We start from the raw sequence: 17,888 nt of genomic DNA, 5'->3' as shown, positions 1-17,888 counted from the left end.
GCAAAATTTTGATTTCACATTTAGGAATTGCATCTAATGATGCAATCTGTCCAACATCTCCAGCATATTATATTATAAAGAAAATACAAAACATTTATATTTTCCTTGACCTACAAACTACATACGAAAATTAATAACTATACCATGAATAATGTACACACATGTGCAGATATGGTTTAAAAGCTATATTTTAAAATAATCAAACTAAATGCTAAGCTACTTTTTAGTGGCAATAAATTTGTCAGCAGTTTTTGCGTAAAATTTCGCATATTACAATAGTGAAATTTAAACTTAAATAAATGATGCGAATTTAGTGTTAAAAATTACGTAAACGTAACTATTAATAAAATATTGTGTGAGTGGCAAAGATTCACAATGGTAAAAATATATATATATATATAAATATTTATTTATTTATTTATTTATCATATATATTATGTCAGACAAATTATATTAATAAATTAAATACAAAGCACATGTTATCTTAATTTAATCTTAGGTATATAAGAAAATATTCATATTCTAAATAAAGAAGACTGTCAAAAACCTTAAAATGTAAAAAAAATAAAAAGTTGTTTTCTTGTTAAAAACTTGTATCAATGATTTTATTTGATATCGATATATGCAAGATACAATTGATATCGTAAAAAATTTAGCACATCCTGTTTGAATTTTATGATTTCTACAATATAACAATAATGCAAAAAATTTGGTTTTAATGATATCCTCGATATAATGATTCATGTTCAATTGAGATTATTTCCCGAATGAATCACTCATATCTGTTATTCATATCAAGATTATCATACTTTTTCTTCGCTGTTGCTTCATTATCACATAAAAAAAGTCATAGTTCATATTCTTTAGAAAATGAATTCAAAGCGAATCATTTATTATATTTTTAAAGATTACAAAAAACATGCGAATTAAAGTTGGTCAGTTATATCAAAATAGTAAGAATTATATGCAATATAATTTTGGCATTATTAGCGAAATAATGCATTATTTAAATTTTAAGTAATTTGACCGTTTAGTTTTTGAGAAACTTAATTTTCAAGTTAAGTTCTTATATATATATAATTTTGCAGTAATTATTTGTAAATAATTTTAAAACTCGAATAATTTTTATTTAAGATCTTATTGTTATATCTTTTTATTTTATTTTGATAATAACATTTGTATCTATAGCGCTTATAAGTATTTATATACATATACATATATATATATGTATTAAATTTATATATATATATAAATATTTATTTATTTATTTATTTATCATATATATTATGTCAGACAAATTATATTAATAAATTAAATACAAAGCACATGTTATCTTAATTTAATCTTAGGTATATAAAAAAATATTCATATTCTTATTATTGTTATATTATATAAATACTTATAAGCGCTATAGATACAAATGTTATTATCAAAATAAAATAAAAAGATATAACAATAAGATCTTAAATAAAAATTATTCAAGTTTTAAAATTATTTACAAATAATTACTGCAAAAATGATTATTTACGAATAATAACTATATAAAAATGAAAATTTGTTACCATCTTGTTTAAAAAAATAGTAAAAAATATTGTATTTTTACAGTAAGAAATATTATATTTTGTTATATAATGTTTCATATACTTATATATTTTACAATTAAATATTATACAAAAATATAATTTTTTTAATACAAAATTTTTGACTAGTTTTAATTTGTAAAACAAAAAGTTTACATGTCTCTAAGCATGAGCATTTCATTCTTACTGCTTCCGTAAAGTAACTAATTAACTTCCTTAATCAATTAAACTCTTTTTTTGTAAAAATTATACTATATTATTTAACTTTTTCGTTTTCTTTTATTTTAAGCCCTTTTCTTTTATTTTATACATTATTGATATAAAATTTTTTTTTCTATCTTACTTAAAACATATATCATTTATTTTAGATCATGTTAGACAAATAGAAATTATATAATTAAAAATATAAGATATAAATCTATACCATAAAATATAACTTTTATTAAAAATTTTGAGATTTGCAAATAATATTCTAGTTTCCTCTTATATGAGCATATTTCGAAATATCTTTATTCATTCTTTTATTTTTTCAGTATAATATCATAAATATATTTTTGTATATAGGATGTATGTACATATCTACATATTTCAATAGCTGTAAACGTACATATTGTACATAATTACGGAAGTAGTTTTGGGAACAAAAGATAGACAAATATAAGCAGTTTAAAACTCATTTATTGAACATGACATAAAAATCACGATACATAATAATGATTAACCGAAGTCTATTATGTAAGCTTTGAAAACTTCAGATATATTATTCATTTATAATCTTCCAGTATAATATCTCGCACGCCCGTGTGTACGTGTTTGTATGAATTCCCTATCAACTCTAACAGATGATTATTTTATACACGTATGTATAATCGTTACACATGGAATGTGCGCCCACCGTTTCGCTTTCGCTCGCATCTCTCGCTGACTACGAAATTCTCTGATAATTAGCGATCTCGACGACGATACGGTAACTTGCCTTCGTCATTGAGACTGAATTTCGATTTATGCTGACACTTCCTCTACTAGAAGTGAATCACATTAAAAATGCAAATTGTATATATAATCATATCGTATATAACAAACAGAATAATTGTAAGCATCAGCATAATATCAGATATAAACATAGGAATAAATATTCTACAAAAAACTTTCTTGATATAGCGTTAATAGTAAAAAAATCAATAAAATAAGATTTATATCAATATGATTATTAAATCAAGTTTAATTTATGATCGGTTTATGTAAATATATTTATAAAAGTACATAAGTCAAGCATTGCGGTGTCCATCGCTATTATTCTGTATTCTATTATATAAGCATTTATAAAAGCTTATTGCATAAAGATTTTTTTTGACATTTTTATTTTTTTAAAGAAACGTCAGAACTATGGCTTCCTAAAAGTTAATTCATGTTTAAAAGGTTTCTTTTTGTACTGTTCATCTTATTTTATCTTTTTTTCTACATATCGCAAAGAGAAACTCGGAGAAAATATAAATTTTTTAAAAGTTTATAATTAATCACTGGCGAGAATTAGTATCGTCATCGGCGCTAAAATCTCACGAAAAAAAAAAGCGAACGGTATGGATTCTTCCAACAACGTAAGTCGCTATCCGTCGAAAAATAAATATGTTTATGTAAACTGGAGAAACAATGTATGTGAATAAAAGACAGAACAGATGAAACGGCGCGACCGAGCGCGTAAAATGCGGGGTTCGATCGGGTCACGCCAATACGCTACTTATTTTTTTTTTGTTACTTTATTACATATAATCTTGGGCTTTTGGCAGTGATATTCAATCATCGTGAATGAGGAGAAAGTACTTGAGCAATCGACGACGATGTTGGGCTTCGTCCAACAAGTACAAAACTTTTGCAAGATAAATTTTTTCACAGATCCTAGATTAATCGTTTGGTGATGAAATATTTTAAAAACAAATTGAAATCTAAATTATCTAAATTTTTGCTATCGCATTGACGATAAAAATGACGATAAAATGAATTAATAATCTTCTTCCATTCATTCATATATATTGCACAATTATTATATAAGAATAAAGGTTATAATTTCCATATATGATTTAAAATTATTCTCACTGTACAAATTTGCAAAAGTCTTGGCGCTTCTCCTCAAACACGCGCTAAAAATCCGCTCAAAATGTCCCGAGTGAGGTATAACAAATAACCATAAAATTTTAATAGTAATACAAAAAATAGTCAAGTCGTCGCGTAATAAATAATATGTACATATACATATTACGCGTATATATTGCATACATATATATATATTTTTATTATATATGTATACGTATATATCTGCACGTGTATATATAGCTTTGCAATCGCGTTGCGACCGTAGAATGAAAGTGGATCGAGAGACTGCGCGATATTAAACACACGGAAATATTTCTCTTTATCTACGTATTTATATTCCTAGATCAAAAGATAAAGATTGCAATGCAATAGACATTTAATGTGAAATCTTATTGAAGAAAAATCCCAATCCACGTTTACTCCGCGGTCCGAGGCCGCCGTAATAAATAGATTGTATTATTATATCTCGTCACAATTTCTAAACTCTAATAACACCATTTTTCTAATCAGTACGAATCAACTGGCGAAACCTTGGAACGCACGCACGAGTTGGGTCGTGATGCCCAGTTTGCACTAATGCCAGTGCGTGAATTCACGAAAGAAATAAGATACTGAATATATGAATAGAGAGAAAAGAAACGAATACAAATCTATATTAGTTTGTATATCTTTTAGATGCACAACCAATTAATTTAATTAATTATTAAATTTATAAAAATCCAAATATCAAAAGACGTTCAATCTAAAAACTAAAAATAATAACTTTTAACTGGTTGTAAAAATGCGTAAAATTATGAAAACTCTAGACAGATATAATATTTCATGTAAAAAATTATTATATATGTCTGAAATATTATACTGCGATTAAATTTAATACGAGCCCATCGAACATCGCGTGTCCCAATGTTCCGTTCAGCACCACGGCGCCCTAAATCGTCTTATATCGATATATTTATATTTATACTTTTTGTTTCTGTTCTTTTTTTGTTTCACTAAAGCAGTCTTACATAAAGCGGCAATTTTTGGAAATTATCCGGTACGCATCTCAATATATTATGATTTCCGAATCTGTTTTATCATACGTTAACGTTGTTCGCAAACAATCCTGTCTTTCTTTCTTGTGGTTTTTCTGTCTCGTTTTCTTTCTCCTTTCTTCATCTTCGTCTCCCTGCCATCTGTACCCGAAGAGAGAAATGCAAATTTTGAGCTACTTAAATTTTCAAAATTTTCCGCGCAATACCTACCAACTAAGCTTTCTCTTAAATCTGATGTGAATCCGAAAGCGCAAATCGATGTATGTTAATTCATGAATTATATCACAAACTTTTTGAGTGTGTAAAAAAAAAGAAATATTTTATTTCTTATAATAGATATTGAATTATATTAAAACGGCTTTCATCGAATAACTTACGTTTCCAAAAACTTTGCTATTTTAATCGAAAATAAATATAGCTTTCGTTGTACTGTTTCCTTTCGAAATAATCGATAAACGCTTTCGGAGTATCTTCTTCTTCAGAGTCTTAATATTATGTACACGTTAAGACGGACGTAAACGACTTCAAATGCTCGTGCGCCAGAATTTCATCGTCTTTCTCGAAAAGTTCCGAAAGCAGCGTTGTTCTCTTTTCAAAGAGAAAAATTACTGGAGCTTTTTCATGCTGAAGCTCTCTCCTGTTATTCAGCCCAATCAAGAAGAAATTTGTCATTTCGTTTTTCAAATAACGCGTGTCTGCGATCGACGAAAAATCGAAGCGTTCGTACGAATCTCGTCCTAACTATAATATCTCACCATAATCGTCTCCCCTCTAATCCGTTAATCGTTGCAGAGTAATTCTACCTTATAGTTTATACGGTATCACAGAATTACATGCGGCATCACTTAATTGCTCCCAGTTCGTAATCTCCGATATACGCAACCGATAGAAAGAAAGCGCGCTAAATATATCTTTTGTCGTAAATCAAAACAACTGTAAACAAATGCCAAGAGTCGAGTGTTGTAAGAATGAGCATAGTTCTATCATCTAATTATTAGAAAAATCGTTTACTTACTATACTTGAAATTTATTTAAAATCTAAATGTTCAAATTTCGTTTCAGCATTATTATTGCTGAAAGTATAAGATTTTTGCACTTTATGTATTTTTTTTTAATTTTGCATTTCTTATAATATTACTTGTATTCTTAAATTAAAAATGTTTTGAAGTTGTCGTTTGTTTTATTCGTTTGAAAATTTAACAATTTAATTTTTATCTGAAAATAATTATTATTATTAATTATTACTGATATGATCTGTTTTAATGGTTTTATTCTAGTATAATAGAAAAAATATCAAGTGCTCATCATTAAAGTGCACTCAAGTAAACATTTATTTCTTTTTCATATCATGGTGAATTATGTGATTTTAGAAAGCGCCATCTAATTATTTCTGCAAATTAGAAACTTGGATTGTATATTTAACCAAAATATTTTATCTATTTAATTAATCAATACAAAAAAGAGAAAATTTTCATGACAGAAATAGCGTTCCTCGTAACACTCGACGTCCTTTGCACATGTGTAATCCTCACAATGCAAGGACACACGTCCTCCTCTCTTATTTTTTTTTCTGCCCGACTCGATTTTTTATAACGAAATAATACACTATATGTATATATATTACATGAAAAAATTAACAAGCGCTTATAGAGCGAAATAACAAATACAAATAACTCGTGCACGAGGTACACCTCGAGAAAAACGTTGTTACATCTTCGATGATGTGTGACAAATGCGATTCATTTAATTTCTATATCTCTCTCTCGCGCGAGCGCCGCGATCTAAGGAAATCTCCGCAAAGATATCGCGCCTTTCGCGTGCAACGCAATGCGTGTATATCGCAGAGTGCTTTAATGGTACCGGATGTATCTGTCATGCTTCCATACATAGACTCTGCTGCGTACATTAGCGCTATTATCGTATGCTACAAAGTGGAGAGCAATTAACAATACTATTTAATAAAACGATCCACCAATTGCAAATTGTTTTTTAATTTTTTTTAAAAAAGAATCGCGGATAATTAATGTTACTCTTTAAAAAAATATCTATGAAAAAGTTTAAAATATCGTTTAATCATTCGACATCTCAAGCTATTTTCAGTTTTACACATTTCTAAATTTGCGATTTTTAAGTCTTTTCATAAAATGAATGTTGTATTAGATAAACTTGTTTTTTTTTTTTTTTTTTTATTAAACGTCAATTTATATGTTGATGCATATTATTTGATGAATTAGTTATCCTCCGTAAAACACGCTGTGCGTTGCAATTCATACTCATTTCGGCGCGACTTCCGGCGGAGATTTTTTTGATATAGAAGAAAAATAATCCATACAGGATGAATATATTTATGCAAATACTGAGTACAACTAATTTTACGACGAATAGCGCGGGATACATGTGAAAATAAGCGCTTCTCTTAGGCTTTATTCGTACGTGATGTGATTTGAAGAGTACGTGTGTGCACGTTTTTTTATTCGTGTCTTTAAACCAACTCACGCAACACATGCATATATATATATATATATATATATATATATATATATATATATATATATATATATATATATATATGTACAGTTCTTTTTCCTGCACGGCCCAATATCCTGAAAAGGCGAGAAACTGCTCTTTCCGGCACGTAAACTCGATTCCCAATTCAAACAACAGGCGATCCTTACTATTGTTCTTAGTTTGATATCACGATAAAAATAAGAAATCACGAGTCTTTTACGGTAGGTACTATTTTTCTCTCTCTTTACATTTTGACCCGTATTCTCATCGTGCATTCAACATCGACTCTGCCCTCATTATATGCCGTGAAAAACCGCTCTCCGTATTAAGTAAATAAATAATGTACTCACAATTAGACGGAGCCATATTTAGCGTGATGAGAATACGAGCTTCTATTCTTAAACGGTTTTAAATGATGTACTGATAGAATATTTCAATCTAGGTTGCGAGAAAACTAATTGCATATTAAGAATGGAGATTTACGTTCTGCTTCCACGATTAACATGAAGTAATTTGGCGAAGAAATAAGAAACGCATCGGTTGTTCTCAACAAATAACTAAAAGATCTTTGAAAGATAAGAATATTTAAAAGAATGTTTAAAAAAATGATTTTCATATACTTCTTCAGAAGATTAAAGTATCTTTTGGATATCTTTACAATATCTCTTACAATTAGATATTATTTTTTATAAATAAATCGTATGACGTCAACCAACCAATCTTCTCTGTGGAAACCGGAAATTTCTTCGCGTCCGCTAAATATCTTTCTTTCTTCGATTTTAATTCTTTTATGTTAGGAAGAGAACAACATATAGAACGCGCTATGCGCACAATCTCGTGCGCAATGAAGGAACTTAGCTATTAGGTCTGACAACACAAGTAACTATTTTGTAACTGACTGACCACGAGCCTGCAACATTCAATCAAATATTCGCGACGCGCAATCTCGATACATAATTTCAATAGACATGTTTGTTATATACCTCATTTCTTCCACGTTGTCGCTGCTCCAACGATTATCCTTCAAGTGCTGATGATCTTCATCTCCGAAACCTCTGTCGCGAAAGATTCAATCGAATGTTTTATTCATTGATCTGACTCTACGAATCTTCAGGGTTCGTACCTTCTTCTATCATGTCTTTTCTTTCACCGTCAGATTCTCGGGTTTTTATTCAGGAGAACTATAGGATCAGATCTTAATTTTTTTGGTAGTTTATCGATTTTCTTCACTCCATATGTATCGGAGGTGATCGCGCGATCTAGATGTTAATTAAAAGCATTGTAATCACCATCTCTTTTCATTATCTCAAGTGTTTGTCGAGGCTCCTCCGATCGTGTGTGTTCGATCGCTCAATCGAGGTATCTCTTGACCCATAAGGATCTTTGATACGATCAACTACCAACATCCAACCGGCCGAAAATAATGACTCGAGAATCAATCTATCCTTTTTCCTTCTTGCTTGTGCTGGTTAATAAACTCGTATGCGCTCACTTTCGAACATACTCGAGCTAAACGTGAGACGGGCGAAAGTTGATTTCTTCGCTCTTCGTTTTCCTTCCTTTTACTTCGTTGATTTTTCCATTCTCGACACGCATTTCTCCTGTTTCTTTCGATCTCTTCCTCTCTAATGCATATACTTTTGCTGATATCGCTCTCTATCATCATCTTTCGCTCTTTCTCTCCTTTCTTGTGTTCTTTCTTCTCTACCAAGCTGAAGGTGGATCCGGACACGAGCGTGCCGCCACGTTGCTACTCACCTCAGATGTGGTAGCGGGTGCCGAAGTGCGTCGGATCTCGATTGGTTTCGAGCCGGATACGGGTGGCCGGCCCAAAACCCCTTGACTGTTTCACGATAGATTTCGCTGATCCTCCGCGCAGTCCTCTGCCTTCCTCAATGAACGCTTCAACTTGTCGACCAATCGATTATGAAACTTGTTGAGGGAGCTCGAACTGCCAGTTTTTGGTGGTGACGTGCTCGTGCTTTTGCTTGGACTCTGTAGAGAACTCTGAGACGCTCTCGAAGACGTCCTTGAAAAATGACGCGAAGTCAACGGCACAGAACGATGCGCCGGCGAGGTCAGGAAATCAGAGCCAGGAGAAGTCGACAACGACGGACCCTCAGACTTGGAACATTCGGATACCTGCGAAACAGAAAAGGGACATTCCGGTTAAAAACACAAGGAAAAATTTCCTTGGACAAAATTTTCCCATAAAAATATTATCATCAATTGACTCATTCTTACTAATCAATGCGTTAATTAAAAGTTTTATTAATCAATACTTCTCTACATATGTATATATATAACTTGAGAGAAAGTTAAAAAAATAAATTATTTAAAAAAAATATATATATATAACTTGAGAGAAAGAGAAAAAAAATAATAGTTATTTAAAAAAAAAATTAAATTTACTTAATGTGTACATGATGTATCATTAAATCCTAAAATCATTATATTATAGTTTAATAATTGTATTATTGTTAGTTTTCAAGAGGCATTATTTATCAATGTGCAACACACACAGTGAATTGCAATGAACCATAATAAATCTTTGTTAAAAAACTTTTTGTCATTCCATCATCATTATTGCTTTATAACTGCAGTCTTTAATCGCGTGATATGGCTTTCGAATCTATCAGCTTTCATCCAAATTTCATTTAATATTCATCACGAAATAACGACAAAGCATAATCATCCTTGCTAAAACAATCGATTTCGCGCATCTTTAAAGTCACTTTCTTGATAAAATGCAGAAATGGAAAGATCCTATCATGAATTACGTTTGGGAAATTATTATACTTTGACACGCGCGAATAACAAGGCGAAATTTTTCCAATCAGCAGTTATATACTATACGTTGCAATAATACCTCTCGGTCAAGACGTGACAATCGACTGCCAATTTGCTTTCAAACTGGCAGTCAAACCGAGTCTTCAAAGGCATTTTTTAATCTTTCCATATCTTCCTATATGAAATAATTAATTTAATATATGAAAAATTTAATTATATATTTATATAATAATTTAAAAGTCTATATAAATTGTATTTATTATTCAAATATATACAAGTTAAAATTAAAGAAAACGAAAGAACTCCAGTCATGAATCTATAATGGCAGTTTAATTGTGTAATTAATTTGTGAAAAAACACGTGTTTCTCATTTCTTCGTACAAGTCTCCTCAAATTTAATATCATCTGGCTAATTGATTAATAAATTTGCGTTTGCTCTCACCATGAACTGATTCATTCTGCATTATTCATTGTCAGCATCGGGTACCATAAAAATAAAAAAAATGTCATCCATGATGCATGCGTACTTTTCCACGCATACATCAAACCTATAAACACGTGCTCGTATTGTCATCATAATAGAAATTAGTAGGTAGCCGATTAGACTACATCTGTTTTTATCTCTTTCTCTCTCCCTCTCTAATACTTCCTTCCTTTTACAAATATACGATCATGTTATGATGACATAACACACAATGACTACACAATCTCAAACAGATCTATCACTATCAATTTATTAAGCAATTTACATCAAGCAATTTAAAATTTTAATATCAAAAATTATTTAATTAAACCACAGTTTTTTTATTTATTTTATTCATAACTTGTGATAAAATATAAAACAAAAAAAAAAATATATATATATATATATATTGATATCTTTACATTCTGATGTAAGATTAAATACATATTTCTAAAAAATTCTTTATTTAATTTTGCTACAAAATTTTATACTTTTAACCGTATATTTAGAAAACTGATTAATTATATGTTATTAATAGTGTGTCCTTTCTTACTATTAATAAATATATATTTTAATTTTTAATTTAGAAATTTTTAAAGCTTCAGTAAAGCTTGAATAAAAATATAAAGATTATTTTGCTAGAATATTGTTATTTGAAATTCTTAATAAATATATTTTTTGGTAGATATAATATTTATTGCCCTATTTTGCCTCTGCTTGTAATTTCAAGTAAATTTACAGGAATTTTTATTTCGCCATCATCTATATGATATAAGACATATGTATTATGTAACTATTTACATAATATACACATCTCAAACGAAACGCGACGCATAAACTGATACATGTACAAACGGTGTTTATATTGCCTACAAATGTTTCTCATTTAATTTCATCTATCCTCGATAGAAACGCTCGTATTTATAAAGAGCCTCTTATTGAAGCGTTACATGAGATAATAATAGAAGTATTGAAAATAGGAATATCGTTCACGATCGATTATTGATAGTGCCATCGTCATGCAAGTTCAGGAACAGACATTTAAAACCTGTTTGCTTGTTTATTTGTTCAAAGTTCATTGATATACTGAGTTTTATGTCAACCGTATGAATAAATATTCTAATTTTATTTCCGTTATTAATAGTTAATATCTTGCATACACAATTCTCTCTTAAAAATGATCAATAATAAATATTTCAAAATATGTAGCATGTGTCGCGTAATCATGATATAACCGGTAAGAAGATATTTTTTTTAAATAAATCGAAAATGTAAAATAAATTTTCATATAACTTTGAAGCTTAAAAAATGAATAACATTATTTATGTTCTTTTAAACTGAAATAATCCATAATCTCGATTTATTTTCATATGAGAAACCTTTTTTCGATTACATACTATAACTTCGAACGCATTCTATACAAACTAAAATAACATTTAAATATAATTATTTGCAAAACTAACTAGCTACATAAATAATTTAGAAAATCCAAATGTGACATTTTCACACTTCGATTTTTGATCAATAGTAGTTAACCTTATGTAATTAAATATATTATTATTATTAAAATTATTAAAACTATATTAGTTATTATTTTGCTATTAATATTACCAGTTTCTGAAATTAATTTGAATGTAATTCATGAGAAAATATGTAGATGGTAGAATTTAAGATATTTTTATTAAAAATGAAAAAAAGAAAAATATATCTGATGCATTACGATCTGCATTGCATTATGCGATGTGTTAGCGCATTACATTGTGTAACAACACATTTTTGTTATCATTATAATCTTTTTATAAATTATGGAAAATTTATCAAAAGTATTAAAATATATATATATACATATATGCAAATATTTAAGAGTTTATTTAAAAAAGCTTATTTCAGACAATCCTCATCTCTCACAATAATTTTTACTACAAATTATAAGTTAAATGAAAAATTAATTACATATATTATTTGTATTATTTATATTATTTGAAAATGTTAAATAATATATTTATTATATAAAAGTTATACATATAAAATAAGTTACACATATATAGAAATAAAGAATAGTTAAAAAAAAATACAAATAATTTATTAGATCAGCATTATCGAAATTCAAAAAATTAAATAGTAAGATTAGAATAATAGATGGTATTTAATTGGATTAAGTGCGATTATAGAATAAATGAAATAATAGATAACAAAGTGTTTTAACGAAGAAGGAGAATCCGTACGAGAGTTCACCGCACGATACATACATTGCGAAATCGACAACCAAGCTTACGCAATATCATGTCACAGATGTAAAGAACCTTGTGTACAGGATGTTCTAGACCTTCAATGATAGTTTTTGTTGCAAATAATTTAATGAAATCTTTTTCCCTTCCGCTTTTGAAAATAAGTATTGCAACCTTCAATTTTTGCAATATACATTCTGTATTAAATTTATATCACAAATAAAATCAGTTTAAAACTGTCTAAAAACATAATTTATAAAATTTGTAATAATCTTCATACCTATCATTATTACATCTATTAAATTTCTTATATTCAATGAATTGTACTTTATCCTATGAAATTTTTATTTCAGAACAAATGTATGAGATATTCAAATAAAAGTAAAATATTACAATAAAATATTTATTGTACATAAGGATTTTTTTTATTATAACAATACGATGTGAAAATAATGTGATAATGTTATTATAACATATCACTATTATATATATATATATATATATATATATGTATGTGTGTGTGTAATAATTAAAATATAAAAATATGTAATAATAATTTTTATAATACAATAATTGATATATAAAATGTTTAGCCCAAAATATATATATACTTTGATCTGAACATTTTATATATCAATAAGCGTATTATAAATATTATTATATATTGCTTTTATTAACTAATATAATTGTTTTTTATTATTGTTATTATATCATTAATTCTTTAAGTCACACGTTAATGATAAATGAAGATCGACGGTCGCAATGTCATCGACAATATAATTTGCAATAACATTTATGATTGCGATAAGTGCCGCGTACCACTGCAATTGGGCGTTATGCGCATAACTGCTTACGTCGCGATAAAAATAAACTCGTGACCAGCATATATTTCCGTAAGACACGTGGTTCCGATCGTCATCCGTCATTGACTATGCTTATTTAGTGTCTGCAAACACAGTTTTATCGGGCGTTTAATGACGTCTTAAGAAAACCGGTTTAAGTGTGGTGAGACAATCTTTTATGGCAATGATTTCGTGAAAATCTAATTTTTTAAATTATTTTTCATTTGCAAGCGTTTGCAAAACAAAAAACAATATACCTTGCTAAATAGAAAAAATATTATATCTTGTCTTTATAATTTGAAAAGAAAACCTATTAAATTCTTCTGTGACATGTATCAAATATATCACAAGTCATTTCCTTCCAACAAAATTTTTTACACTTAATTGGAAATTAATGCAAAATTCATGACAATAATTTAATTTAATATATATTAATATTAAAAAGATCATAAACGCAACCTCTTGTAAAACTTCTTGCAAAATAGATAACAAAATCTTATTTTTCAAATATATTTAAATTTGAATGAGTTTCAAATAAATAAAATTTTAATTTGAGATATTATGTAATCAAAAATTTTTACACATCAAATTATCGTCTTGTTGACAATATTGATATGGAAAAGAATTTTTTTTTTACTAAAAACAGCGTTATAACACAAAGAATTATAAGAACTGTCATTAAAAGTTCATGAAAAACATACACATCACAAAAAGGCAGCAAAAAAAGTTAAAACAAATCTGAACTCATACTACAAGAGAAAACTCCATATATATATATATATGCCATTAATAATAATTTGATTTCTATTTTCTGCAAAAGTTTAAATATTTAATAAAACCTCAATATATGACAAAATTTAAATTTTTTATAATAACAATTTAATAAATCGAAATAATATAATTATAATTTATATTTTAATAATTAATTATTTTAATAATTAATAATGATAAAAAACAATTATATTAGTTATTAATAATTCTTAACTTTGTAAAAAAATCTCGTATTTAAATAAAGTTACATGATTACTGTTCATTTTCTCATTTTTATAAGACAGACTTATATATCCAGCAAAATATTTAAACAGTACATTGAAATAGCAAAGAATTTTTCCTTTTGTAACAAGGAGTTATATGTGTACACAGTCATATTGAAGAATATACACAACATACCAAAAAAATGTTTTCAGAAAGAAACAGAACAATTAAACAATTATTAGACAATAAAAAACAATAAAGTTTAAACCTTTAATCACACAAGAGTTATATAACTCTCATAACTCCAAAGAAATCAATCGTCGATTTGTATAAACAGAACAATAACATGTTTTCACATTTTTTAAAATTATTATTTGTCTCTCTCTCTCTCTCTCTCTCTCTCTCTCTCTCTCTCTCTCTCTCTCTCTCTCTCTCTCTCTCTCTCTCTTTTACTGTAATATATAAGATATTTTTAAAAATTGATAATATTAATTTTAAAAGTCAATAACACGTATATTACAACTATAAAAATAACATTTTAGAAACTTGTAAGCATAGATGCTGATATCTTTTTTTTTGGAGCTATGAAAGTTGAGGCGTCTATTTTGAAGAAGGACAAATTTTTAAATTCTTGTTAAAGCAATTTTCTCGTGTATCTTTCAATTAATAATCCTATTTATTTTTAATAATTAAAGTAACAAGACTCCGTTTTCAAAATAAACACCTGATATAAGTTGGAAAATCGCGCAAAGTTAGGCTGACCGATTACCATAAGGATCGAGACGGAAGGGTGATCAGATGTGCCGCACTTTGCACGGTTGTGCCTGCTAGTTCGCCATACCTGCGAAAAAATTTCGTATGCAGTGCACTCTTCCTCGATTTTCATCTTCTCATCATTTCACGATCTTGAGCAAAGTAATGATTTCGATTGACGATCATGAATCAGAAATTTCGCACACAATATATATACTTGTATTCTTTCGTCAATCTGTCAACTCGTCGATCTATAATAAAACGATGCGTAAAGTACGCGTTCGGCAAAATACGCACAAACACGATTTTCTTTAGATATATAAGAAGACATTATTTTTCATACTGGCATAAATTTTAATGTTTTCGCACTAATACTTAATACACGCGATACAATGCACGAATGACGCATCAAGCCAGCCGGCGCCAGCATTGTTAAAAGTCACCGATTCTTGCAATCGCATCTTAGGCTGATGCATACAGACTGACATTTGAAACAGTTTTTGTTGTATATCTTTGTAAACTAAAAGTTTGTTCTCCTTTGTTATTCTTAATAAATAGCTTAATAAATAATGAAATATTTAACAACAAAGAAAGAAGATTACGTCACTAGAAATTAATCACGCTGTCAATATAAATAGTTTCTCTATACTTTATATTCAAAATTACTATATTATATATATTATTTTTTAAATTAAAATTTGCCCCACAAAAGTATGTTTAAAATTTGTATATCAAAAAATTGCGTATAAAAATTATTGTAAACATTCCATTTTTTGTGACTTAATATCCCTACGCTATGCAATGGATCGTATGATATAAATGAAAAAATTAAATTCTTACAAACATCACCATCATTATAAAAAAATTCTGCACAGCCTATACAAATTTGCCTTTCTCTTTCCTTTCCTCTTACCTTCCTTTTTCCTTTTTATTAATGTATCTCTCTTTTTATTTTTTTTATTATATATGTATATAATATATGTATATAATATATCAACATTGATAATATATATTATATATTTTTTTCTCTTTCTCTTTTTTTTCGTATTTATTCTCTTAAATACCATCATAAATATACTATTATGTGTGCTATATGTTTTCATTTAAAGTTTGCAAAAAGCAACTACTATACTTACTTTGGAACAGTGTTTTTAACTAATTTACAAAACAATAGTGTTCTACAAATAATTTTTACAAACATATATAAACTAATTAATATATGTACATATGTATATATGTATAAAAATTAATATATATATATATATATATATATTTATCTATATTTATATTTCCAACAGACTTTTACTTGCTATATTATTTATAGTTATACATTTTAATTTATAAAATTTTATTTTTTATTTTAAATAAAAACATAAAGAAAATAAATTTTGTAAATACATATATGTATATGTTTTTAATTTGAGTCCATCAACTTGATACCAATCAAGAGGAGATTGTGTTAATCAAGTTGTAAAAACACTGTTCCACAGTACATACGTAATAAACGTCATCTTTTTATATCAGAGACTTACCTTTCTGCTACGACAGGCCTGCGGATTCGAACACTCGGACGAGCGCCGGCTGCGATTAGTCTTGTAAATGTCCCATTCGTTTTTCACCACGGGCATCATAAACGCCATCTCGTCCGCCGGTGTGCGTACACTCTACTCTGTCCCTCCTTTCGTCGACTCTTCACGCTCACTATCCCTGTCTCTGTCTCGCACGTCGTCGGCTGGAGTTCCCTTCTCGTCTTTCTCTTTCGCTTGTTCTCTCTGTCGTTCCTGCGGTTCTAGAAAGTTCACACGCACGCGATATCTCGGCGTTTTAAAAAAGAGATAATCTCTTCACACTATTTTTCAATATCGATACTTCTGTCGACGATTTTCTCCGCGTATTCTCGTTACGATTTAGCTCGTCGCAAATTCTGATTCGCAATCACGTCAATCACGTCGATCCATCAAAAAAATCGATATCGTTTCGCTTGCGCTGGCGCCTCGATGTTGACGTATCGTTCGATCCGTCGATCTGCTACGACAATCGCTCGATGACAACTGATGTCCGGCTAATGTCGGCTGGAAAACTGCATACACGTCGCGATGCGTCCGCCTTGTTATATTTGCTCGATATGTTTTTTTTTTAAATTACGTCTTGTCGTCTTTTTTGACAACTATTCAGAACCCACGTCCGTTCGATGCGGCAGTTCGCTGCAGAATGAGTACGCCGGTCTGCGTGTGAATAAGCAACGTTCTAGCAAACGAATGGAGGGGATAGGCGCGCGCACTCATTGGCCGTCATTGAGGCGGGACACCTACGTCACGGGTTACCATTGATTTTTCAATGTTGATACACACAACGGCGTGACGTGTCGGATTGAATTTTTGGCGGCGCGCACTATTATCTCGCGTAGGCGTGCTGGAGTGCGACGCAGGTAGATTCATTAAATGTCCGAGGATCTGAATTCCCGACGTCGATATATACGAAAAGTCGATATATAATGATTACCGACACTCTGAATTTGCGCCAAGCATTAGTAACAAATTTTTCTTAATGATTTCGGAAATTAAATTCTTTAAGCAACATATTTGCCGCATAATATTCGCTACTTCTTAATTTTTAACATTAAA

At 29.0% G+C, this 17,888-nt stretch overlaps 1 protein-coding gene and 1 long non-coding RNA gene across 3 annotated transcripts in view; both read right to left on the bottom strand.

Moving 5' to 3' along the window:
- Positions 1–17,888, bottom strand: part of LOC140674398 (uncharacterized) — a 51,369-nt gene that overhangs the window by 19,417 nt on the left and 14,064 nt on the right. The gene's annotated exons all lie outside the window — the stretch shown is intronic.
- Positions 2,239–17,509, bottom strand: LOC140674390 (uncharacterized). Of its 2 annotated transcripts, XM_072907889.1 has the most exons (4): positions 16,797–17,509; positions 15,281–15,352; positions 8,197–9,355; positions 2,239–4,846 (listed from the first exon to the last, which is right to left on the bottom strand). In XM_072907889.1, the coding sequence occupies exons 1-3, from the start codon at positions 16,902–16,904 to the stop codon at positions 9,062–9,064; spliced, it is 474 nt and encodes a 157-aa protein (XP_072763990.1). In that variant the 5' UTR covers positions 16,905–17,509; the 3' UTR covers positions 2,239–4,846; positions 8,197–9,061. The 2 variants fall into 2 exon arrangements, with proteins under 2 accessions (XP_072763990.1, XP_072763999.1); XM_072907898.1 differs by lacking the exon at positions 15,281–15,352 and having other exon boundaries at positions 16,797–17,494.

The sequence above is a fragment of the Anoplolepis gracilipes genome, chromosome 2 (genome assembly GCF_047496725.1).
Source record: "Anoplolepis gracilipes chromosome 2, ASM4749672v1, whole genome shotgun sequence".
Lineage (NCBI taxonomy): Eukaryota > Metazoa > Arthropoda > Insecta > Hymenoptera > Formicidae > Anoplolepis > Anoplolepis gracilipes.
The sequence above is the reverse complement of the archived record's forward strand: the minus strand, read 5'-3'. Positions and strand labels throughout refer to the sequence as shown.

Coding starts and splice junctions, on each gene's coding strand:
- LOC140674390 (XM_072907889.1), bottom strand. CDS start 16,904: ATGGCGTTTATGATGCCCGTGGTGAAAAACGAATGGGACATTTACAAG. Junction 15,353..16,796: donor AGGCCTGTCGTAGCAGAAAG/GTAAGTCTCTGA, acceptor ATTTTTTCGCAG/GTATGGCGAACTAGCAGGCA. Junction 9,356..15,280: donor CTTCCGTCTCGATCCTTATG/GTAATCGGTCAG, acceptor TCTGTTTCGCAG/GTATCCGAATGTTCCAAGTC.